This window comes from Mauremys reevesii, linkage group 21 (assembly GCF_016161935.1).
Source record: "Mauremys reevesii isolate NIE-2019 linkage group 21, ASM1616193v1, whole genome shotgun sequence".
NCBI classification, from domain to species: Eukaryota; Metazoa; Chordata; order Testudines; family Geoemydidae; genus Mauremys; species Mauremys reevesii.
The window spans coordinates 10,237,118-10,259,724 of record NC_052643.1 but is presented as its reverse complement, the minus strand read 5'-3'; the positions used below and the strand labels follow the sequence as shown (position 1 = coordinate 10,259,724).

Genomic DNA, 22,607 nt, shown 5'->3' with positions numbered 1-22,607 from the left:
TACAGCTAGCTGGCAAGCATGAACTCAAACTGGGGTTAATGATCCCAAGGCAGGGGGAGTGTGAACTATACATGCCCTGACAATTTAACATCTTGGTGCATGGAGAGGTATTTTGGGTACCTGCTAAGCTGTACTGCTGAAGGGATAGAGAGCCCAGAGTGCTTTTAGCCAGATTTTTGGGATCCCTAAAAGTTTCCAATCAAAACTTTCAAAGGCAAGACAAGCTTCTGGAAAATACTGGAAGCAGTTTTATTTTAGCCTTAGAGGCTGTCATCAAACACACTGTCATGTTACTTTCACGCTTCTGGGTATCTTGGCAGGTGTGTGCTGCTGCATATGGCTAGAAATAATCAGTAATTTTTTTTTTTAATGGAATTGCACAATGCAGTGAAATCAAACTGGCAGTGACTGACTCACTGGAAGACTCCAAATTAATCTGTCCTCCTTGTGCCAATCTTGCCTAACTCACTGTAGCTTGTAGGATGCTTGTTTCCATACGCAGGGTGATCCATACTGGGTGGGTGGTTGGGTGTTTTTGTGCAGTTAGATCCGGGTGGAAGGCTCTCATCTCTTGTTGCAGCCTGACTGCTTGCAGATGCTTTGACTGTCTTTGGAACTGCAGTCACTAGAGCTAATAAACCACAACGCTGCCTTTTCATAGGGTCATTCTTGAAACGCCCAAGTCGTAATGCCATCTGGGCTGTTCACCACCGTGGGCCAGACCAGGGATTAAGGTGCTTTGCTCCCCTAACCTTCCTGCTGTGTCTCCTCTCAGCTGGACTGTAGATCAGTCAGCAAGGAAGCTTGTGGTCTGTTTTATCAGCCACCAAAGCAGGGCTATTGCCTGAAGATTCCTAAAGCCTTGCAGGCCTGTGCACACAAACGTGATCATGTGCCTGTACCCAGCAGTATAGTTGTTCCCAAATTAAAAACCTCCTGCCCCGGGTGCTCTGTGCTTCTATCTGCCTCATTTTGGTGGCACACCAGCAGACCCAAGTGCAGGATGCAAACTGGGGCAAGGAAGGACTCTGCCTTATTAGCGTGATGCTACGAACATGCCGGAGTAGTGGGTGGTGAGAAATAGTGGCTGTCTTTGTGCATCAGTCTAAACCTGGCCACCCTCTGACAAACTCTGCCTGTGAACTCTGCTCCTTCTATAGCCTCCCTTCCAAGGCTGAAGGAGGCAGCTGCTTGTCAGCAGGAACAATCGCTTCAGTGTTAGTGGACTGATAAGGGACAGAGACATGCCTTTCCCTGAATACACTAACTTCTACAACACTAAATGGCTCTGCCTCAGCTGGGCTAGTGCTTCTGTCCTGTTACCTACCAACGGGGCTGACTGGGCCTGAGAGGATACTTGGATGGTGCTTTATATTTCCAAGGTGCTTTGCAGGGAAAGACAGAGCGCAAAGGATTTGCAGCAGGGAAGACGCACCCAGCTGCTGCTCCTCTCCTTCCAAAACGTGCTTTGAGTCTTTGCATGTTAATTGACCTCCTTGCAGTTTTTACTTCAGCATATTTATATCCCATCTTTCCCTTGCTATTAACCTTTCCTTCCCCTCCCTGGTACAAGTCTGTGGGGTGCCTGAGCTGGGTGTGCCAGATGGATGGGGGGAAGGAGGGAAATGTAACCTTTTTTTTTGTTGCAGTGTTTTGTTTTAATGTGTGCTCTTCTTACTTTAAAGCAAGCTGAAATTGTGTGATGCTAATAATCATGTTAGACGCTGCAGCAGATATGTATGTGGCTGTAATGTAGCGGAATTATTTATGCTTTTATTCAAAAACATTATATTAATATAATAGCTGGTGCCATTGCTCCAGCTTGTTTGACTGTCTATGAAATGGGGGTGTGGGTTGGCTTAAGAGCTGCTTGTGACCAGCATCCCGCGTGCGCACAGCTAGAGTGAAACGTGCAGCTTAATGCTTGAGACTTTCCTAGTAGTAACGGATGTTCTCCAAAGGGACAGTATTCAGTTCTGAAGAGCAGCAATGAGAAGGAGATGGAGAAGTCACCTGCGCCCTCCCCAAAGGGGCCATTCACTACACCTAACGCACGCGCGTTAAAACATCCAGTGCTGCTGGTCAGGTGGGAAGCCAAAACTCTCAGTGCTGAATGTGAGTGCTCAGGAAGGGTAGTGAATGAGTATGGGGCAGGCGGTTTTCTGGCCATGCTCCATCTCCCCTCGTCCCCTAAAAGAGGATGACTTCAGGGAGAGCGGAATCCTTGTAGGTGGACCTTGATGGGACGTGAAATGTGTAGGGATCACTTATGCCGGGGTAGATGGAGCCCGAAAGCTGACTGTATATGGCTCTTTCCAGTGGGCAGAGCAGGCATATGTGGAAAAAGCAGATTATCTGGCCTTGACTGCATGTTGCCTTGTTTTTTCCCACTCTGTGCTAGTCCAGTTACTGGAGTGGGTCCACATTGGCACATGCTAACACTGACTGCTCCCATCTCCCTCTCTGCCCTGGGGTTGACAGTTCGTCCCTGTGCAGTTCCCTTAGATGGCATCAAAAATCCACCCTTTGTGGGCCTTGTTCTGGATCGAGGAAAGGGTCTGGCACAGAGTAGGTCCTGCTGGTGAGAGGCGGCTCTTCCAGTCCTGCATACTGTCCCATATCAGGCAGCGTTTTACTTAACCGATATTTAAAAGTACCTGTACAGTAGAATTGTGGCTGACTGTCTAGTAATTTTAGAATCACTGTAAACACTACTCAAGATACTAGATGATTGTTCGTGACACTGAGTTTTAAAATAAACGGCTTCAGGGCCCTGACTATTTCCAACACCCGTTTGACTCCAAAGCCTTTTTTCATCACTTCGCCACTGCTGCTCAAGTGTTGATACGTGCACAGCATGGAGCAACACAGTTCAGAGCCCGTTCTTAACCCCTGGGGAGGCAGAGAGAAGAGGTCACAGCTCTGTCCTGCGTTGCTGCGTTTTTAGGGGCTGATGTGGCTGCTGCTTGCACAGTGACTCTGTTCTTCCTCCTCTTCCTTCCCACTTGCCTCTATACACTGCTTAGGTGAGCGCTCTACTGCTCAGGCATGGAAACCCGTTTCCATGCTAGGCCCTCCGCTCTAGCTCCTGAGCACTGCCTAACTCACTCCTCGCTATAGCTGTGGGGAAGACGTTACCACTGGACAAGCCACGGCGATGGGTGTAGTAGAAGGGGCAGGATTTTGCATACACTGCGCTGTGCTTGTTGACTTAAAACAGCCAGAGGACCTAACTTTGTTCACAGTCAGGCAAACCAAGAGTCCTTCTGAACTCTCCTCCCCATCGGTCAGTGCCAGGGGCCTGATGCGCTCATGTGCTCTACTCGGATTATCTGGCCACTCTTGTCCTCCTTGACAGGAAGAGTTCCCGTTTCAATATGGGGCAAGGGGTGTAATTTCCCTCCCTGATTCCACTGTCTAGGAGACTGGAGACCCTTTGCCTGGGTGAGGTTTAGGACGCAGTAAGGCTGTAGAGCCGCATGGAGGGAAGTGCACAGTGAAGAAAAGGAGGGAGAAATCTAAGTCGCTTAAATCCCAGTCATGGACTCTGAAAGTGACAAATGACTGTGAAAACACTCTTCAAATTTCTCAAGTGAGAGAGCTCCAGCAGCCAGTGAGCTGGACACACTGTGTTCAGGCACGGAGGGGAGCTGTCCAAAATCAAACCCTTTGCCCCAAAACTTAGCAAGGTGTGGTGGTAGGAGAAAGCACCCTGACCAACCACGTGTGATGACTTGGATTTGTTCTTTGCTGCTCTGGCCACTTTGTGCACGGTGGGTATTTTTCTGGGATGGGCGACTTCCACTGATTCATTGTCTTGTTTCATTTCCATCCCGGTCCAGCTGTGTACATCCGTTTCAGCTCCACAGCTGGAGCTTGGATCTGGGTGCGTGGGTTGCGGGAGTGGGAACATTAAAGGGTAAAAGCTAGACTTGAGAAGCACCGCATCTTGTTCTAGGCCCTCGGGAATCTAAGCAGAGGGAAGATTTTGGTTAACTAATAAGCTGCTCACCTTTATTAAAACACATGTCCAGCCTGAGAAGGTTACTGTAAGGTTGGCTGATGCAGTGAAACTAGTTGGATAGTTGAGCGTTTGTCCCATACTTGCAGATTGCTTTTAAAAAGAGAGGAAAATTTCAGCTGTTGACTCTATCCTTTAAAGTGCAGTGATCTTTTAAAATTAACCTGCTCGTTCTAGAGAAATTTGTCTTGTTGCTGTATTGTCACTATCACCCCATTATCCATGAAGGAGAATGGCATGTGCTTCGTTTGTTTCAAAATGTTGTGTAGCATAAATCACCATAAGTCTGAGCACAGGGTCAGGGAATTCTGGTAGCTACTCCCTGTTCTGCTTCCTGTATGACCTTGGGCAAGTTGCTTTACTTTTCTGCGTCTGTGTTCCCATCTATAGTGGGAGTAATACTTTACCTCCACAGAGATGTTGAGACTAGATTAGTTAGATCGGGGTTCTCAAACTGGGGGTCGTGAGGTTATTACATGGGAGGGTCGCAAGCTGTCAACCTCCACCCCAAACCCTGCTTTGCCTCCAGCATTTATAATGGTGTTAAATATATTATAAAGTGTCCTTAATTTATAAGGGGGGGTCGCACTCAGAGATTTGCCATGTGAAAGGGGTCACCAGTAATAAAGTTTGAGAGCCACTGGGTTAGATGTTTCAGAGTTCTGAAGTCCTCTGCAAGCAGGCACTACAAAAATGTAACATTTCTCTAACAAGTTGATGTTCAGTCAGTGTAACTACAAGGCTACATCACTTCGCTCTGAAGTCACTTTCTTAAAATCTGAGAGTCCCCAGACTTCTGATGTTCTAAGTAATGGGCCTGAAGTGTGCAGCTAGATTGCTCTGATGTCACATCATTGCACTGTCTCTCCCATTACTCCTCATTGTATTGACAGTTTGCTTCTCACCACCCCTTGCTTTTCTCTCCTGTCATTTTTAACTGTTTGACAAATCCTGCAATAGAACATGGGGATATCTTGTATAAAATTTGAATAAAGCAGGTTTTTCCTGTGACATCTTTCAAAAATACAATTTTAAAAAGCCACCGGAAACTAGGGGCTTGTCTACGCTGGCAATTTACAGCACTGCAACTTTCTCGCTCAGGGGGGTGAAAAAACACCCCCCCTCTGAGCGCAGCAAGTTTCGGCGCTGTAAAGTGGCAGTGTAGACAGTACACCAGCGCTGGTAGCTATGCCCCTCATGGAGGTGGTTTGCTGTGTTGTTTAAGAGCCCCGGGAGAGCTCTCTCCCAGCGCTCTGCCACGACCACACAAACCATGTTAAAGCTCTGCCGCGGCGATGCTTTAGCGTTGCCAGTGTAGAATAGCCCTAAGCGCCTGCCCCATGATTCTGATATTGGAGCCTGCGTAACCATCACTTTTTGTAGTGTGATTAGACCAGAACTCTGCGTGCTCCATAGTTGACTCTGTGTGTCTGATGCTGTTTAGATCGCCTGAGTTATGCGTACACGTCCAGGGGCTCTGATGACCCTTGGTGCTTCAAAATTGCCAGGAGGAATGGTAGAGGGCGGAAATAGGAGTAACTTTTGATAGATGGTTTGTTAGGTTGATTAGAGGGCTATGAACCAATGTAAAGGTAGGGGCTAGAATTGTGACATCTAATGCAGTTCTGCTAACTGCATATTTATTTGTATGGAGTCATCCTGTGGAGAAAATGTTGGGAAAGTTGTCGTGTTGCCCTATTTAAAGAAACCAAAACGCATCCTTGTGGCATGGCAGTCCCAGCTGTGGAATAGAACCCTGTTATATAGTTGTGAGAGCTTTATTTTACAATATCTGACACTGGCATTTTTGGTATGTCTGTCTTTAAATCTACATCTCCTCTGATGTTCTTAGGCCTGGAACACTGTCCTCTACCCTCCTGAGACTTGGCTGGAAGCTTTCTGAAATGGTCCAGGGGACCAGGCATGGGTGGTCTGGGGAACCAGCTGGGGGGGGCTAGTCCCCAATCCTGTCCCTACCACCTGAGGCTCTGCACCCAGAGCATGAGGAAGGAGGGTGGGCGGCACGGCCCCAGCCCCAGAGCACCAGGAGGGGCAGTCACAGCCCGGGAGGGCGGGTGGTATGTGGCTGAACACCCCCATTCCCCCAGGCCTGGAGCGACAGGAGGGTGGGCAGCATGCAGCCGAACCCCCTCCCTGCCCCCCCCCGAGCAACATTGAGTAGAAGCAGGATGGGGGAGCCTGGGGGCAGAGCATGGGCAGTGCCACACCTGGCTGTTTGGGGAGGCACAGCCTTCCCCAGCCTATGGTACTCGCAGCCCATGAAACCAGGGCTGTTGTTGCTCTGGATCAGTGGGTCTCAATCTGTCGCCCAATCAGTACACAGCTGTGGCCCATGTGACCAGGGCCATACAGGGAGTATATATGTTGCGTGGATGGAGCCCGCTTAACACACACAGAGCTGCATATGCAGCCCCCAATGGTAAATATGTTGAGAATCACTGCTCTGGATTATAGGCGAACTTTTAAATTTTCTAAACTTTTCCACATGGAGAACTCCAATATTTTGTGTGTGTATGTCCATGAAAGTAAGAGAGACTGATAAAGCGATGTGAGCCAATCAAGCAATGTGCAACACTGGAGAGCACAATTCCCACTGCATAGCTTTGCTAGTGCACATCAGTATGAACTGCAACACCTAAAGGAGGAGTGGAGGAAGGATGATTCAGGCATTAGCCTAGGACTTGGGAGATCTCAGTTCAAGTCCCTGTTCCTCCATAGAGTCTCTGTGTGCCTGCAGGCAGGTCCCTTAGTCTCTCTGTGCCTCACTGACCCATCTGTACAATTAGCAGAGCAGCATTTCTCTGCCTCGCGGGGGATGTTGTGAGGGTAATGTGTTGAGGGTTGTGAGGTGCTCAGGTAGTAGAGTAGTTTGCGGTCATAAAAGTAACTTGGCTAGAGAACTGAGGTGCTAGCAAACAAGAGCCCACCACATTAATGTTCAGTATCTTAGCATGACCAGAGGTGAGATTTTTCACTCTGAACTCTAGAGATGGAAGCTATTCCATTCACCACCTAGCTCCCATGAACATCATGGCAATCCCAAGTGCACACCATTGGTACTGTATTTTTATGCCCTTCATAAGGCATTCTAGTTATCAACATCTGGTCAGATTCTTAGCTGATCATTAAACCAGTGGCAAATCTGGCCCACCAACTGCTTTGAGCCCCAGTCTAAACATCAACTTCTTTTAGATCTTCAGTTTGGATGCTGAGAAACTTCGGTATTGATAGATACGGGCTAATGGATCAGTAGACACGCCGAAAATGTGTAACCCTCGTCAGTGTCCAGGAACCAAGAAAAATACAAGCTCCCTTGCTCATCAGCAAGAGTTAACCCCTATAGTCTTAGACTTGTGAGTATTCTGTATTGGCCTGAATAAATCAGTTAGTCACGTTGCTGCAGTGTTTGACTGCAGCAAAAAGCAATACTTCGAAATACAGGAGGCGCAAACTGGCAGCTCTCTAATTTAACCTACTATGAATGCTGTGATCCATGCTGGAAGTCAAGGGAGAGAGCTGATGGTGATGGGCCACTGCTGAAGCGGGTAACAATGTTGCTTTTCTATAAGATCCTTTCCTATAGAGTAAGACCTTATCCACATGAGTCAGTTGCACCTGTTTATCTGAAGATGCAATTTTAAACTGGTTTACTTAAAACAGTGGTTCTCAAACTTTTGTATTGGTGACCCCTTTCACACAGCAAGCCTCTGAGTGCGACCTCCCTTACAAATTAAAAACACATTTTATATATTTAACACCATTATAAATGCTGGAGGAAAATGAGATTTGGGGTAGAGGCTGACAGCTCGTGACCCCCAATGTAATAACCTCATGACCCCCTGAGGGGATCCCAACCCCCAGTTTGAGAACCCCTGACTTAAAACCAGTCAAAACTCCTGCGGCGGACACTTCAGTTTAGCCTAAATAAATTAGGAACTGATTCAAGTGACACCAAAATAAACCACTCAAACTGAAGAAAGTGTCCACACTGGTTGTAAGTAAACCAGTTTAAAAGTGCCCCTTTAGTTTAACAGGTGCAACTGACTCATGTAAACAAGGCCCAGCATCTTGGCTTGTTGTGAACTCCTTTAACTAGTTTGTAGCCAGCCCCTCTACTGACTGGAGGTAGGTGGACATGGTTTTCTTGGTATTGCTGGAATACAGCGCCTGTGGGGTTCACATTGGCACTGCCTGATGCCAGCTCCTGATGAATTTGGTGCTATGTTCCCTGTGTAGACTGATGAGGCATTCGCTTAATGCTGGCATCCCCACCAAGCCCATACCAACCCATACTTAGCTGCACTGCTGAGTGTGTGGAGATTGGTCGCTTTGCACTCTCGGTGCATCTGTTAGAGCACAGTGAGCAGTGGATGCTGGGATTTATCCCTTGTTGAATATCTGTCATGCATGTCATTTACAGGTTTCTTTCCGGGGATTCAGTTGCTCTGTTCCCCAATGGCTCTGGGATTGGTTTCCCTTGTTCCGCTTCCTCGCCGTCTGTTTTTATCCCAACGCCCCCCAGCATCCTCCAGCTGACGAACCAGCAGTTCTTCAGATCCCCACGCAGGGCTTCCTCTTCCTCGCTCCCTGGACGTCTGAACAGGGCCCTCTCGCTGGGCACCATCCCTTCCCTAGCCAGGACAGGTAAGGCGTGCACCACACTTCTACACCTGATGGAAATGAACGTATAGCTGTGTTCACACTCAAGTGGGAGTGGGTCATGGAATCCCGCCCACTGTAATGTGACTAGCCCATTGCCTAATAGACTAGTAAGTCTAGTTAGCGGTCATTGTCGTGGACCTTATGATGTTGCTAGTAAAAGTGCAAACTGAGGGTACGTCTGCGCTACCCGCCGCATTGGCGGGTAGTGATTGATCTATTGGGGATCGATTTATCGCATCTAGAGCAGATATGATAAAATCAATCCCCAATTGCTCTGCTGTCAACTCTGGAACTCCACTGCGGCGAGAGGTGGAAGTGGAGTCGATGGGAGAGCGGCAGCGGTTGACTCGCCGCCATCCTCACGGCCAGGTAAATTGACCTAAGATACTCTAACTTCAGCTACGCTATTCGCATAGCTGAAGTTGTGTATCTTAGGTGTGTGTACGTACGTGTGTACACACACACACACACACAGTGTAGACTTAGCTTCAGTGATGAATGCTGGTTGTTCGGAATAAATAACTGCGCGCTGGTGGGCAGTGACGAATTGGGCATACACACTCTCTCCTTGCAGGTCTTACATGAGGTATCTCATAGATTTTCGTAGATTCGTAGGCACAGCATTTATAGCATAGTACTTGCTTCTAAGATGGTCAGCCTGCCATCCAACTGATTCTTCAAGGGCAACAGAGAGCCTGTAAGCTAGCATTTGTGCACATAAGCTAATTCTTAATGCCCATGTGGCAGCGATTGATAAGGGTTATGCGTAAATGCTTTTCATTGATCCTTGGATGGTTGCAGTCCCTGTAGTGCAGAAGAGTACCATACAATGCTCTGCCATGGCTGTTGCTCAAGCAGTTGATTTTAATACTAGACAACTAACTTCAGTATCATCACCGCCTAGATAGAGCAAAGAAGCTCTTAGTTTGGTAGATGAGTAGCTATGGGTGGAGTTCGTGGAGGTGTGGGAAGCAGGAATAAAGACCACCACCCCCACTGACTGACCAGCTTAATGTTTCTAGTTAGAGGTTCTCTTTGTGTTTTCCAGAGAGTTCCATTCCCCAGCAGTGGATTAGATTGAAAGTTATTAGTTCTCAGTATCTGTAATCACAAAAATCATGTGAGGAGAGGATCAGTCACTCAGATTTGTATTTCAAAAGTGTCTCTTTTAGGGTCTTTAAACCCAAAGCTCTCCATGAGCTGCAGGCACAGGGCTTGCTTGTCTCAGCCCCACAGCAGGCTATTCCAGTATCGGGGATAACTGCACCCATATTCCTCCCTCCGTGGTCCACTCCAGGAGTGCCCAGTCAGGACTCAGAACTGCCATCGCCTGTCTCTGGGTAGGGACCCTGTTTCCACTGCCTTCTGACCAGGGGTTTTAAGGCTCCACAGCCCCTTGCCTTACACTGTAATACCCCCAGCAAGCCAGACTGCCGAGTGGCCAGCGCTGATGCTTTGCTTTCTCTCCGAGGGCGATGACAGGTGTGATTTACCAGTCACATAAATTGCTGTTCTGAGCAAGCACATTTATTCCTAGAGTAAAAGCATCACTGAGAAAACATTATAAAAACAATAAATACATTTAAAAATACCAGGAGTCACCCATCAGTCTTATGGGGCCCTAGTAGGTCAGTCTTCCCAACTCTTTTGCAATTGCTGGGACCCTCCCTTGGACAGAAGATCCTGCCTTATAGTCAGTGTCTGTCTCAGTAACAGGCCAGTAGCAAAGGCCGGGATGGCAGAGTCAACCTTTCTGGGATTTGAACCTGTGGACCCAGGGAATTGTTTGTTGCAGATCTGATCCGTAGACCATTGAACCATCCCTCCAAAGGATGTATGAGGTAGGTTGCAGAGAGTAACGTTGCAATGTTAACTTGTTACGCGCTGTCAGATTGAGCCTGTCTTTGTTAAGCAAGAGTCACTTTTCAATCTCCTGGTTTTTTTTTAAAGCTCCAGCTTTCCCTGACTCAGGGCTCATCTACACGAAAAATTCCGTAGTGGCCCAGCTGCACCATGGGTTCTCCCATCGACCTGGGTAATCCACCTCCCCGAGAGGCAGTAGTTAGGTCAATGGGAGCATTCTCCAGTCCAACTACTGTTGTCTACACTGGGGGTTAGGTCCGTTTAGCTGTGTGGATTTTTCACACCCCTGAGGGATGTAGCTATACCAACCCAATTTCCTAGTATAGACCAGGTCTGAGTCTTGCTCGCCCCTTCAGACCTCAGTGAAATGTAAGGCTGTAAGCCAGGAAGTAACCAGCTTGTTAACTTCTCTCTCCCCTAACACATAGTGCTCTTATAGAATCACTGCCTCAAGACGTCTGGGTGGGCTAGATCTTGTCCTCAAAGCCTCCTCAGAGACTCTGGTCTCCAGTCCCTAAAAAAGGGGCATCCAGGTCTCTTAGGGCAGCTTAGAAAAGTTTTTCTTCCACATTTTGTGAAGAGAAGGAAAGATCAATCATTGAGATTTTTCTTTGGGAGCTGGATGGCAATCAATGTAGTGTGGGTCCTTGCCCTCAGTGGGAGCCCTGTTCCATCTGAGCTGTCATGGGAGATCAAATTGCCTTTGTTCGAGGGTGGAGGGGGGAAGGCAAATATTTCATCCACAGGTGGTTGTACAATGCATTAGAAGTATTTTTTGGAGGGGGGAAGGAGGTAGGAAGCTTAATAAAAGTCAGACCCTTAGAGTGGGGCATTCCCATCCTCCTTAGCAGCAGAAGCGTAAAACACACTGCTCAGATCTGTTGTCTGGACCGGTGTGCTGTAACTGGAGCCAGACGAGTCTGGGGAGAACTTACAGCCATCAGCGGGGTCTTGTATTCCATACCCCGGTCCCAGACTCACTCTGGTAGGAGTTCTGAGTGTCTCTGAGGTCTTTTAAACACCCTAACAAGTGCCCCAGCCTGTGGTCTCCATTTCACTGTTGAGATCCGGGTCTGTCTCAATTTAAGTGTACGCTTCCAACACACCCACTCTTTTTTCCTGGAGGGTTTGTATTTTTTTTTTTTTTTAAGGAACGTGTTTGGACGAGGCAGGTGAAAAGAGCTGCTGAGTTTAAATAATAATAATTACAGTTTAAATCTCTTCATTTCGGGGAGAACCAGGCTGCAAAGCTGCACTGTTTTTTTGGTTGGTTTTTTTTTTAATGTGAATTCAGTGCCAGTCAAAGGTACAAACTTGCTGGCTCTGGAGCTTGAAGACGTCTAAAATAAGTGCAACCCAGGCAGCAGTGATGCAAATTTCCCCTGCACGCTGCCCATCCAATGTGCTCAACCTTCACCCATTGTGGTATCTTCTAAGCGTGAAAGAGTTCAGTTCTTGGGCCAATGACCGGGGGGGAGCGTGAGCTAATTACGATAGTGGTTGTGGAAAGACGTGTAGAGCTGTCTTTGTCTTAAAGTAACTGAACAAAAAAGTCACTAAGTAGGCTTCTCCTCGTCCGAGACTGAGGGTTCGTCTACATGACCAGTTACTGCACGGCATGGCGGGCGTGAATCTGCAGCGCACCAGCTTGCTAAGCGGTAACTCGTTGTGTAAACTAACCCTGATTTTACCTGTTTTTCACTGGCGTACATCTGCATGCGGGTAGAGTTGCTTTTTCTCACTACAAACTGATGGGGCAGAGGATTGGCCCATCTTTTAAGTCTGGTTTTATCGTGCACAAACACAGCCGTAGCCACAACCCTGCAATCCCCAACTCTCCCAGCTTTCTACCGCTTGGCTGGGAGGGCCTCTGACAGGGGTCTGTGCGGTGCAGGGAAGATTTATACGGCTGCTGAAAGATTCTCTCCCACCAGTGCATTAAACCTTGGCCTAAATTGTTCTTGAAACCAGCAAGGACACGCCACTCTCCATCTAAGGAAAGCTCTGCCGTGCCCTGTCAGTGAGTGATTATCAAGGGTCAGAGGCCAAGCCACTGATGGGTTCTAGAATAACACCACAGTGGTAAGAGCAGCCGAGCCGCTTTTGTTCAGTTTGGCTCGTGCTACTAGCAGCTCTCCTGGATCCGTCAGGAGCAGCTGAAAGAACAGCCCTGCAAAACCTTTCCGCAGGACAGTGGCTTTTTGCACAGCATCCTTCTTCCTAGTCCTTTACAACCGGGGACAGCAGGTGCAAATCTGCCATGCAGCTGATATATTCCCCCCCACCCCAGCCCCCCAATCCCGCTCCACCATCCTTGTGTGGTCCATACTTGTGCATGGCTTTGCACCAGGCTGAGGCACAAGGGCTGAGCAGTGCGTGGAAGCTTGCTCTGTCTACCCTGCAGCTCTTCTGCGCATAACAGGGCTTTCAGTCTCCAAACCCATTTGGCACCTCAGACAATATTTATTTAAATAGCTTTGTCCCAAAGGACAATGTAAGGACTGAGGTTTGGGGTATAACACTCGGCTCTCTCGGTTCTAGCTGCTTTAGCTGATCTTTACCATAGGTTCCTCGCTGCACATCCAGAGAGACAGATGGAAATGCATGTGATTCTGTCACTAGAATGTGAATCTATAGAGAGAGAGAGTTGCATGCTCAGTTGTGCAGGAGAAGGTGGAATCTTTTCTCTACCTTCCATCCTTTAAGATAGTGACAAGCCAACCGGTGGTGCAAATGCATGGCAGGAAATGCGAACCTAAGGGCCCTTGGCTCCCTGGTGAGGGAGCCACATGCAAGCGATTGCTGGTATTGATACTTTCTAAAATAGCACTGAGCCAGCAATGCATTTAAGGAGTTGCAGGGGTTATGAAGAGCCCCTTCTAGCAGAGCACACGAGTCCTGGGAGGAAGCTGCTGGAGCTGGTACATTAACCCTCTACTGCAGCCTCCCCTTGTCACCTGTGTTAGTGAGGCTGGACAATACAGGTGCTTTTCTTGGTGCTTGCCACAGTATTTAGCACCTGTGCTGAGTTTCTTTGGTTTGCTTTTTAGATTCTGGCTACTTGTTCAGTGGGAGCCGCCCGACGTCCCAGGGATCTCAGTCCAAGGAGTCGCCTGCATCAGGTAAGGGCGAGAACATGCAGTGCCGAGGCTCCCAGGGGTTGAAATGACTTGCTAAAACATACGGTAGAAGGTTAACCCTATTTCTTCCCTCCTGCCCACTTTCCAATGAAAGGTCAGAATAATCGTTAGTAAGATTGCAGTAGCGCCTGGTAGCCTGAATTGTGATTCAGACCCTCATCACACTGTACTTCCACAGAGTAAGGCAACCCCTGCCCGGAAAAGCTTACAATTAAGTAGACAAGACCGACCTAGGAAGGGTTACTTCCCCATTCTGTAGATCAGGCCTGGAGCCGTTATGTGGCTTACCCAATGGGCTGCAGCATCTGCAATAGAATCAAGAACTGAACCCAAATCTCCAGTGTCCAGTGCAGTGCTTTAAACAGAAGACCAGCCTTCCTTGGGTTTGGACCTGACATTAACATGATGCCTATTGAGTGGGTGAGGGTCAGAGTGACTTCCAAACGCTATTATTTTTCCAGATCATACCGCTCCAAAGGTCTCTGCAGTGCAACTCCACTGCTAAAGTCCTTCACCGTTCCCCTCACTCACCAAAGTTAGGATCACAGTTTGCTAGTGTAGTGATGCATCAGCAGTGCTACAGCTACGAGTCTTCTTCATCGCCCTTTATAAAACCTTATTGCAAATGGCTTCATAACAAGTATCCCATTGGAATAAAAAATGGGGTGGAAAATCTAGTATTTCAGATACACACACCCCTTTTAAAGTCTAAATTTAGTGCCAGAGAGAGCCCTGCTGGCTCTAGGAAGCAGCAGTGCAAGTATGTTGCAGTTCAACCCTAATCTGGTGGGCAACACCTCAAAGCTAAGAGGGAAACTTACTCTCCGTGCCTGTTCAGTCCTTGGCCTCTTCAGAGACTGGCCAGTTCCAATGGCTTTGGTTGCCCACTGGGGTGTGGTCTGAGACTTCTGCTCTTGCTTGGGATGTTACACGCACAACTGGACCTTGAATTGGCTTAGTCACTCAGTGGCAATGTAGCATGCTGCCATGTAAGAGACAAGGGTCTCCATTCTTGGGCCAAAAGGGAGGGGGAATGCTGCAGAAGTAGCATCATCCACCCTTGAGGCAGAGGAGAACAGGAAGAGGGTGCATGTGTGGGCTGGAGTGCTTTATCCCTGCAACAAGTGTATGCAGTTGTGGTTACCTGGCTTTGGAGAGAGGTGAATGTTCTGTAGGGCCACTGGGGATGAGTCAGGCATGGGAAGAGGAGGAAGAACTGAAGAGTAAAGGGTAAAAGCTACTGTGGGTATCCCCAGGCTTCACTTTCTTTTGTTAGCTGCAAAAATATTGGAAAACATTTAAAAGTTGAGATCACTCTGAATAATTTCAAGCTTTCCATCTGCAGCCCTTTTCCTCTTTTATTTAGGTTTTTTTTTTCCTGTCCAAGGAACTGATTATCAAACTCCTTTGCTGCCACGTCATACCGGTGACCTGTCTGTTGCACTTCTGACCCCAGACAGAACTTCTGTCTCCGTCTAGATCCCTTGCCTCTGCATCCAGTTTGTACTGCCCATGTTTTAACAATCAAAATGCAGCTGCAGTCTGGGTTAAGTCCTTGCCCAGCCCCCACTTTCCTGGTGTACTCTTCAAACAAATAGTCTCAAAGTACCTGCCAGAGTCACTCATTTAAAAATAAGCTGCATGCAAAATGTAAACGCCACTGAATGAGCCCAGCGACCAGACCCAAAGGGGGTGTCAGGCCATTAAAAACTTGCCTTTTCTCCCCTGTTCTAAGTGTTCTTCTCCCCTCCCCTCCCAAGTTATCCCATTGTGATGCACCAGCATGAACTATGATGTGACATCACGGTTACAGTACCAGAAATCCCAGCTGAGTCTACTCCATTGAGTTCCATGATAGATGCTGGGGTGATGGTGCAGTAGAAGTAGCTGATCTATGGCTTGGGGAACCTTAAAGGATGGAAAGGGTAAGAGTCTAGTAGTGTTTGTGCTGGTTAGCCTGGTTGGTGGCGGGGGCAGATACAATGCTGGAGGAATCTCATGGTTTTTTGCATGTATTCTCCAAAGCATCTGGGAATGGGGGAGGAAAACCTGGAAAGTTCCCTGGAGTGGAGCAGGTAACCCACCCTGCTGTGGGTCTGGTTGGTTGAAGCCTGCCTGGCAGCCTGCTTCAGGACCTATTAAGAATGGGGGTATTGGAGTGTGTTGAACCTGGGCTGCATGAGGTGAAAAGTTCAGTGAAAGGAGAGTTGACCTTCTAACCTGTTCTGTTAGGCAATGGTAAATTTAAACCATCTCCATTTAAATGGAGCGAAGTCTTGTGCCTTTTCTAACTACAGAAGTTGCACAGCTCTAACGCATCATTTTATAAATCAACTTAGTTCAATTGCTGCAACACTTGTGTACAGACAGAGCCTTAATGGAGTTAACTGAGGACTACTATGATATGCCTTGTTTACCCAAGTTCCTTTGCAAAGATAGTTTTTGGCTCTGAACCTAGGGAACTGCAGAGAATTACTTTTGAATTCCCCCCGCCCCGATCTTCAAATGTGTGTACTCAGAGTAAAGAATGGTAGTATAGGAGCAGGGGCGGCTCTACAAAGTAGGCTGCCCCAAGCAGCGCGGAGCGCTGCGCCGCCCTTCCCCAGTCCCGCGGCGGGTCCCCTCTTCCCGCGGCTCCGGAATCCTGGGGAGGGCGGCATTTGGCTCCGGTGGAGCTCCCGCCGGCATGCCTGCAGCAGGTCCACCGGAGCCCGGGACGAGCGGACCTGCCGCAGTCATGCCTGCGGGAGCTCAACCGGAGCCGCGGGAAGACGGGACCCGCCGCAAGCATGACTGCGGCAGGTCCGCTCGTCCCGGGCTCCGGTGGACCTGCCGCAGGCATGCCGGCGGGAGCTCCACCGGAGCCAAATGACGCCCTCCCCAGGATGCCGCCCCAAGCGGGCGCTTGGCCCGCTGGTGCCTAGAGCCGCCCCTGTATAGGAGGTGCTCCTGTCACTCATAGCATGGCAAGGACTTTCTGAAATGAATAGGGGCACATACACACCCTCCTCTCGCAGACCCGTGGGAGAACACACCTACCACATTTCCCAACCTAAATCCTCTTTCTCGGCCCCGGCGCGTCTCCATTTCAGAGTACTACTCTCTGCTGTCTGGAAGCTGCGCCCCATCCCCAATCCCATCTCCAGCACCTTCGGTGGCTGGGTCCATCACCTCCAGCTCAGGCTCCTTGCGTTACCGCCGGCCCCTCATCAGTCCTGCACGCCTGAACCTGAAAGGGCAGAAGCTGCTGCTTTTTCCATCCCAGAGTGACGCCCTGCACACGTCGGTCAGCTTGGATGAGCCCACTCACCCTGACAGCAACGTCTTCGCTGCTGAGCTGACCCCGTTCCCGAAAAAGAACCTCAACGAGCGGGGAATGCATGGTACGTTCCTGACTTCTTCCCCAGAGTCCAGTCCAGTCACAGTCGGTCAGCTTGCAAGCTAAGCAGTTGGCAAAGGGAGGGGAGCCCATCAAGGAAAACCCAAGTGGTGCTGATGGTTTTTAGTAGCTGAGAGTCCATATTGGATCCTTTGTGTCATTAGGGGGCCACCGTACTGCTCGAGGCCCTGTCCTTCAGATTAGAGGTGAAACCAAGATCCTCTCCACTTGTTATTTAAGATCCCATTATTATTATTTGGATTATCATAATAATAATTAATTGGGGAGATACCTATCTCCTAGAACTGGAAGGGACCTTGGAAGGTCATTGAGTCCAGCCCCCTGCCTTCACTAGCAGGACCAAGTATTGATTTTTGCCCCAGATCCCTAAGTGGCCCCCTCAAGGATTGAACTCACAACCCTGGGTTTAGCAGGCCAATGCTCAAACCACTGAGCTAGCCCTTCCCCCCCGTAGGTGCTTTCATATGATTACGGGTGTTCGACCAATTGTCCTGATCACATTCTAGCTTGGATAATTACGTTCTGACTTCCGAAATTCATCCAGCCATTGCAGTTGTGCGAGGATTGTTTGTTTCACACTGATGATTTATGCCAAAGAGCTCCTGGATTTGGCTTTTGTCTTCGCTTCCAGTCCTAACCTGTTGTGCAGCGTTGCTCTGTAATGTTTCACTGTCCACTTCTGGTGACAGGCTTATAATTTCCATTGCATCTATTTTTTTCTGATGGTGCCTCTTCCTCTCTTCTCACAGATATGAGGTCAGTCATGGAAAGAGGGAGTATTTGCAGTAATAATTCCATCAAAAAAGAGGATAATTCGTCACATTCATCCACCTGTGTGGTGGACACGACCACCAAAGGAGAAGACCTAGCAGGCTGGAGAGGTGGGTGGCAGTCTGTGTGTGTGTGTGTGTGTGTGTGTGTGTGTGTGTGTGTGTGTGAGAGAGAGAGAATGAACTGTTGGCAATAATCAAACAAAAAGAATTGGCAGAGATGGGAGAAGGCAGCAGATCTCCTCTGTGCCTTCACTACAAGGGTCTCCTTATTCCTCAGAACATCTGAGAAACACTGAGCACTACAATATTCTCCTGGGTCAGGAAACAGTGGGTGAGATTCGAAAGGAATGAGAGAGAGTTGAATGGAGAAGTACATCAGAGTCTTTCCTGCCTGGATTGCGGCTGGAAACATGGTTCACCAACTTCTGAGCCGAATAAAAATGTTGGGCATGGGAAGGGAGACTTCTGTGTTCGTTATTTCATCAAGTTGCTTAACGGCTTTTTCTGGCATCTTTTTTTTTCCCCTCCCCTCCCCGCCCCTGCAAAGGTCATGTTGGTAACTCAGTTATCCGAGGTCTCCTTGCCATGAGCCTGACAGCCAATGCGATCTTCACATCAGCCTACCTCTACCAGAGCCTGCGCTGACCTGCATTGCCCCGGCTCTCTGTGGCATCACCTACTTCCCAAGAGACTCTGACACAAGAACAATTCAACCACAGCTTTGGTGTCTTATGGCCGTGCCACAGGTGCATGCTGCTTATCAACCACTGCCTGCCAGGCTGCAGTGACACAGAACCAGACAGCTGCTGCTGCCACCTCCTGAGCAGAACATATCGAAGGGCTGTTGTGATGCTGGAGGTGGCCAGCGGGACTCTTTGCAATACCCGGCTCAAGGTCAGCTAATGTCCCTTGCACCTTCTTTCTAAAGAATCAGTCTGTGGCATGAACTGGAGAAGATGTAAATGACCTGGTTGGCTTTGTCTCATCCCATCTTTCCCACCTATTAACCAATCTCAGATGGACGGTGGTGATGGAATAAGAAGAAATTGAACAAATAAGTTGGAGACAAGACAAGTTGGGACCTGGACTTTTATTATTGAAATGGTTTCCCCAGCCTGGTTTCCTCGTTGGCACCTATTCTCCCTCCCTCTCACTCTCCCTGGTTCGTTCTATATGAATGGTTTTATGTCCTCCTTAAGGTTTCCAGAACCCATGGCGGGGACCTGAGCTGCTCTGTGATTCTCTTGCATGGTGGATGGGGTATGTGTGTGTGTGGGGGGGGGTGTACATCCATCCGATATGCTGTCTGAGGTCTCTCTAGCCAGTTGCCTTCCTGCAATTCTGGCTCCTGGTAACAGTTCATGTCCATTGCTCAAACCAGTACAGCTGCTGTAGAGCTGGGCACATCTGCATCAGAAAAGCAAACTCATGTTTTTTGCCTTGCCGGGAGGTGCCGATACTACTGTCATAAGATGTGCCCTGATGCACTTGCATCATGCCTCAGGGGCTCCAGGCTGCAGTTCTGACTGCTGGTGTGTTTGCTGACATCAGGAGCTGCACAGCTTGTTCTTACTGTAAACCACATAAACCTACTGTTTTGGAAACTGTGTGAAAAGCACTTCTAACGGGGAGGAGTCTGATAACATGCCCAACTCTAGAGGCCTGGCTCCTCGTGGTTGGTTGAGGCCTGTATCATTCACTATTTAAGGTATTGCCTTCTTGGCTAAACTGCAAGTCTCTCTCAGCTAGAGATGCACCAGACCAGCTAAGCATCCAGGATGTCCTTTAAAATCCATGGTGGTAGCCCAAGACTTTCAAAAATAGTTTCTAATTTTGAGAGTCTCAATTTTTTGGGTGTCCAACTTGAAATGCCTTAAAGGAGCCAGGTAATTTTTTTCCAGAGGGTGAGTGTTTAGCATCCTTGGAAATCAGGTCCCTTTAAGGTGTCAAGTTGGGCACCCAAAATCACTAAGCATGTCTGAAAATTTTGGCCCTAGTGTCTAAATTCCTATATCCCAACCACGTGGCACAAAGGAGACCTAGCTAACACTAAGGGTGAGGCCTCTGAAGCATGACAGGACTCTGCCCAGAACTTTCCTGTTGTCCTGGTCTTGAATCCTCTTACCTCTCCCCATCTTCTGTTCTGGAACTACTGAATTGCATTTGCCATGTTTCTTACCCACTGTATGCCCTGCTACTGTTTACTTTAGGCATTCCTCCACACCCAACCACCATGGTAGTCTGCTGGCAATAAGAGACTTCCCCATTAATCTGAAAATCTCACCTCATCGTGGGGATCAGGTTCTTTAAGAAACTGCTTTTCCTTGCTGGTGGCTCGAGCTGTAGAAATTCAAGTCTTGCTCTCCCTGTGTGTCTGGCACCTATTCTTGCATTCTCTTCGCAACCCTCGTCCAGCCCCTATTGATCAGCGAAGCCCCCTCTCTCGTTACATGGAGAAGACTGACTGGCTGCCACAGGCTTTTATCAAGAGATTGTGGAAGCAGGATCTCTGACTCTGCAGCTTTGTCTGGACCCTCCTTTGGTGTTCTGGCCTGGCTGTCTACAAGGCAACTCCTTCACAATGGCCTAGATTCAGACTAGCAACTGCATCAGAAATAGTGGGTCATGCAGTATGCTGATTAGAACTCTTTGTAACTTGCATTAACGGTTTCCCATGCTGGGCTAGTCCACAACCTCACTGTGATGAGATTTGTTTCCCTTTGACCTTTCTTTGGATTGTATTTAGTGTTCATACAGGCAAAAAACTGGTAGTGCCCCTGCGCTGGTGAGCATTCCACAAGCTTCTCCATACCATTGTGACACTGTAACTTACTCCTGACCCACAACAACACGTGGTATCCTGGTCATGGCCGCTTGTCCTGACTTTCGGCATGCCCACGTGCTCCTAAGCAGAGACTGCATGCCATAGACTACGGTGGCCTTGGGTGTCTTATTATGATAGATGTGCACTGTGACTTTGCTTATGCCACGAAATTCGTTTCACTTCTCACCTCCCAGTCTGTGCTGCATTTACCCACTGCCACATCTAGCATACGGCCCCACGTCACATGGCTTTTATTTGTCCCCACCAAACTCCAGTACTGGATTTGCCCCTTTCTAGCATTTCTTCTTTGTTCCCAGCACCCACGGCTCTGTACGCTCCCAGCCCCTCCTTTCTCCCTTTTGCACATTTCTTGTTTCAGAAACTCCTTAATTCCATTTCTGAATCTGCTGCTGGTTGGGCTCCTGGCCAAGCATTTAGGTGACCCTGTCTGAAGCAGTTTTAAAGACTTTTTGGATGTTATCACTTAAGAGGAACATCACAAACCCTTTCAATCTGGTGCTAGAACAAGGTGGGAGCGGTGCTATTGCTGATGCAAAGCCTTCTCTGTTGTTGGTGTGTGTGCATGTGTGTGTACATGTGTATATAAATGTTTGAAGAGTTTCTTCATTTTGAAAGATCCGAGCCCATGTTTGTCACTATATTGTCAGCCTTAATCCAGCTACCGGACACGGTGTCCATCTTGCTGCTGCTGCTGTTTCTATATAATGCTGGTTTGGAGGAATCAAAAATCTGGTTCCCTGGTCAAAATCTTTGTGCATGAATTGCTGGTGGCATGGGCCTTCGTACAATATTGTTCAGGGATGGAATTTTATTTTTCTAATTGTTTTTGCTGTAGAAGCCTTTTAGGGGTGGGAGTGGGGATGGATGTAAACTTTCTGTACATTAAACAAGATTTGAGCTTTATTTAAATAAGGTCAAGGTTGACTTTGAGGTGGGACGTAAATGAACTCTTACCAAAAGGAACCTCAGCCTTGCTGCTGAATGATCTTCCTCTCTCATCCCCCATCCTCCCTTAAAGATGCCCACATCCTTCCTCTCTGTGCCCAGATTTATTATCCATATCCCAAGATTCTGGAGAGTCTTCCCATGATTCTGTCAGCTCTGAATTAAGAGTATCTTGGATTCCTAATGCTACTTTTCCAGAGCATGGCTGTATCAGCGGGTGTGATGTATATTGTTAAGGGAGTGGAGAGAGTTTGAAGGACAAGTTGTCATATCCTATAATAGCCCAGACCTAGACGTAAGCATTCCTGGCACATAAGCAGGCTGAACTCGCTGCAGTTCAGCCCGCTTATTCGGTGGCAAATTTTGGCCTGTGAATGTCCAAATCCCACTCTCTATTCCTGGGTAACAGTAACATTGTGAAACATTGCTGAACTAATTGGGGGTCTCTAAAGGGATGCAGCTGGGAGCCTGTGCTGCCTCTGGATATCTCTGGATACTGCTATATTTCCCAGCCACCCTTCCTGGAAACCTCCTAGTCCTAACTTCTATCCCAGATGTCTGTTAGAATGTCAGAAAGCACCTATTTGGTCAGTGCAAGGAAGCTGTTTCCATAAAAGCTGCCTCCAGAAGTGACTATCAAATCCTCTGTGTCCTTCGATGGGTGGGGAGGGGTTTGAGATACCTGCTGGTAGAAGTAGGTAGTTTGGGGGGAGAAATGATAAAGAGGAGTCCTAAACCTTATCTCCTTATAAAGAAATGTTGTATGTTATCTGTATGCTTGTTTTGGGCTCTTACGCTGTACAGTTTAGTTACACTGTGCTCCAGTTACGGGGAACTCTGTCCCCAGGAGGTTTTTAGTTCATGCTCTGTGTTTAAAGAGGATTATTTTTCTTTAAAAAACAAAATGAAAAAAAAAAAGTTGAAATTATAAATCTCA

At 48.2% G+C, this 22,607-nt stretch overlaps 1 protein-coding gene across 2 annotated transcripts in view; it reads left to right on the top strand.

The window, feature by feature from the left end:
• TMEM201 (transmembrane protein 201) overlaps positions 1-22,607 on the top strand; it is a 47,747-nt gene extending 25,140 nt beyond the window's left edge. The window contains exons 7-11 of one of the 2 annotated variants that reach the window (XM_039508971.1): positions 8,463-8,686; positions 13,618-13,689; positions 16,800-17,090; positions 17,857-17,988; positions 18,428-22,607. In XM_039508971.1, the coding sequence (XP_039364905.1) occupies positions 8,463-8,686; positions 13,618-13,689; positions 16,800-17,090; positions 17,857-17,988; positions 18,428-18,525 (817 nt within the window). In that variant the 3' untranslated portion in view covers positions 18,526-22,607. The remainder of the gene's footprint in view (positions 1-8,462; positions 8,687-13,617; positions 13,690-16,799; positions 17,091-17,856; positions 17,989-18,427) is intronic. The other variant, XM_039508972.1, reaches the window with a different exon arrangement.